Source organism: Empidonax traillii, unplaced genomic scaffold (assembly GCF_003031625.1).
Source record: "Empidonax traillii isolate 1590-97213 ecotype Southwest subspecies unplaced genomic scaffold, ASM303162v1 scaffold5874:size39183, whole genome shotgun sequence".
Lineage (NCBI taxonomy): Eukaryota > Metazoa > Chordata > Aves > Passeriformes > Tyrannidae > Empidonax > Empidonax traillii.
In genome coordinates this window covers 17,899-19,450 of record NW_020961067.1, presented here as the reverse complement: position 1 = coordinate 19,450, position 1,552 = coordinate 17,899, and the positions used below count along the sequence as shown (strand labels likewise).

Sequence of the window (1,552 nt, the reverse complement as noted above, 5' to 3'; positions counted from 1 at the left end):
CCCCTCGGTAGAGGATGAGGAGGCTCAGGAAATGCACCAGGAACTGCAGCAGCACCGTCAGCACCGTGTACAGGTTGAAGATGTTGGGAAGGGGCCTCTCCTTGGAAAGGGTCTTCAAAGGCTGGGAATTCCATGTGGGAATAAAGAGAAAAAAAACAGGGAATGATTTGGGAATAAAAGCAGGGAAGGACTCGGGAAGGTTCTCCCAAAATTGGGAATTTTATCGGGGGAAAAAGGGGATTTTCCAAGGGGTTGGGAAAAACCCCCTGGAAGGGTTCAGGGAAGAGGGGGAATTCCAGGGAATTCCCAGCTGGAAGTGGGGAATTGGAGGTGGTTGGTTTGTTTTTTTTCCCAAATCCAAGGGGATAACAATTCCCAGCCATCCCGGGATGAGGGATTGGGAATTTACCACCACAAAAAAAATGGGATTTTGGGGGGCAAAAAGGCACTTTTTGACTCATCCTGGTGGGAAAAACCGACATTCCACGGAATTCTCTGCCCCCACCTTGGACCAGGAATATCTGGGAGCATCCCAAATCCAGGGGAAGACACAAGGAGTGGGAATTTACCACAAAAAATGGGATTTTTGGGGGCAGAAAGGCCCTTTTTGGGATGGGGGTGGATGGGAAATGAGACAGGGCCGGCCCAATCGACATTCCCACGGAATTTTCCTCCCTCACCTTGGACCTGGAGACGACCAGGAATATCTGGGAGCATCCCAAATCCAGGGGAACACACAAACCAGCACCAGGGACTGGGAATTCACCACAAAAAATGGGATTTTTGGGGCCAGAAAGGCACTTTTTGGGAGAGGGACGGATGGGAAACGAGACAGGGCCGGCCCAATCGACATTCCCACGGAATTCCCATGGATCTGGAGATGAAGAGGAAGCTCTGGGAGCATCCCAAATCCAGGGGAAGACACAAGGAGTGGGAATTCACCACAAAAAATGGGATTTTTGGGGGCAGAAAGGCCCTTTTTGGGAGAGGGACGGATGGGAAACGAGACAGGGCCGGCCCAATCGACATTCCCGCGGAATTTTCTTCCCTCACCTTGGATCTGGAGATGAAAAGGAATATTTGGGAGCATCCCAACACTCAATCCAGCAAGAGGGACTGGGAATTCACCACCAAAAATGGGATTTTTGGGGGGCAAAAAGGCACTTTTTGGGAGAGGGACGGATGGGAAACGAGACAGGGCCGGCCCAATCGACATTCCCGCGGAATTTTCCTCCCTCACCTTGGACCTGGAGATGAAGAGGAAGCATCCAGCCAGGAGCAGCCCCTGCAGGGTGGCCTGGAAGTCGCTGAACTTGACCCCCTCGAGGTAGAGGACGCTCTGGCTGTAGGCCAAGATGAGGGCGTTGAGGGCCAGGATCTTGAACATCTGCAGCGTCGTCACCAGAGTGCAGCGGCCCTGCTTGATCACGTGGCAGACTGAGGGCAAAATCAGAGAAAAAATGGGAATAGAGGTGAGGAAATGGGAATAAAGGGGAGGGAAAGGGGAATAAAGGGGAGGGAAAGGGGGTTTGGGGCTGAGGGAGCCAACGGC

The 1,552-nt window shown here is 52.7% G+C and overlaps 1 protein-coding gene across 1 annotated transcript in view; it reads right to left on the bottom strand.

Moving 5' to 3' along the window:
- Positions 1 to 1,552, bottom strand: part of LOC114073270 (manganese-transporting ATPase 13A1-like) — a gene marked incomplete at both ends in the record, with an annotated part of 22,677 nt that overhangs the window by 4,445 nt on the left and 16,680 nt on the right. The window contains 2 exons of the mRNA XM_027911057.1: positions 1 to 121; positions 1,241 to 1,437. Coding sequence (XP_027766858.1) covers positions 1 to 121; positions 1,241 to 1,437 — 318 coding nt within the window. The remainder of the gene's footprint in view (positions 122 to 1,240; positions 1,438 to 1,552) is intronic.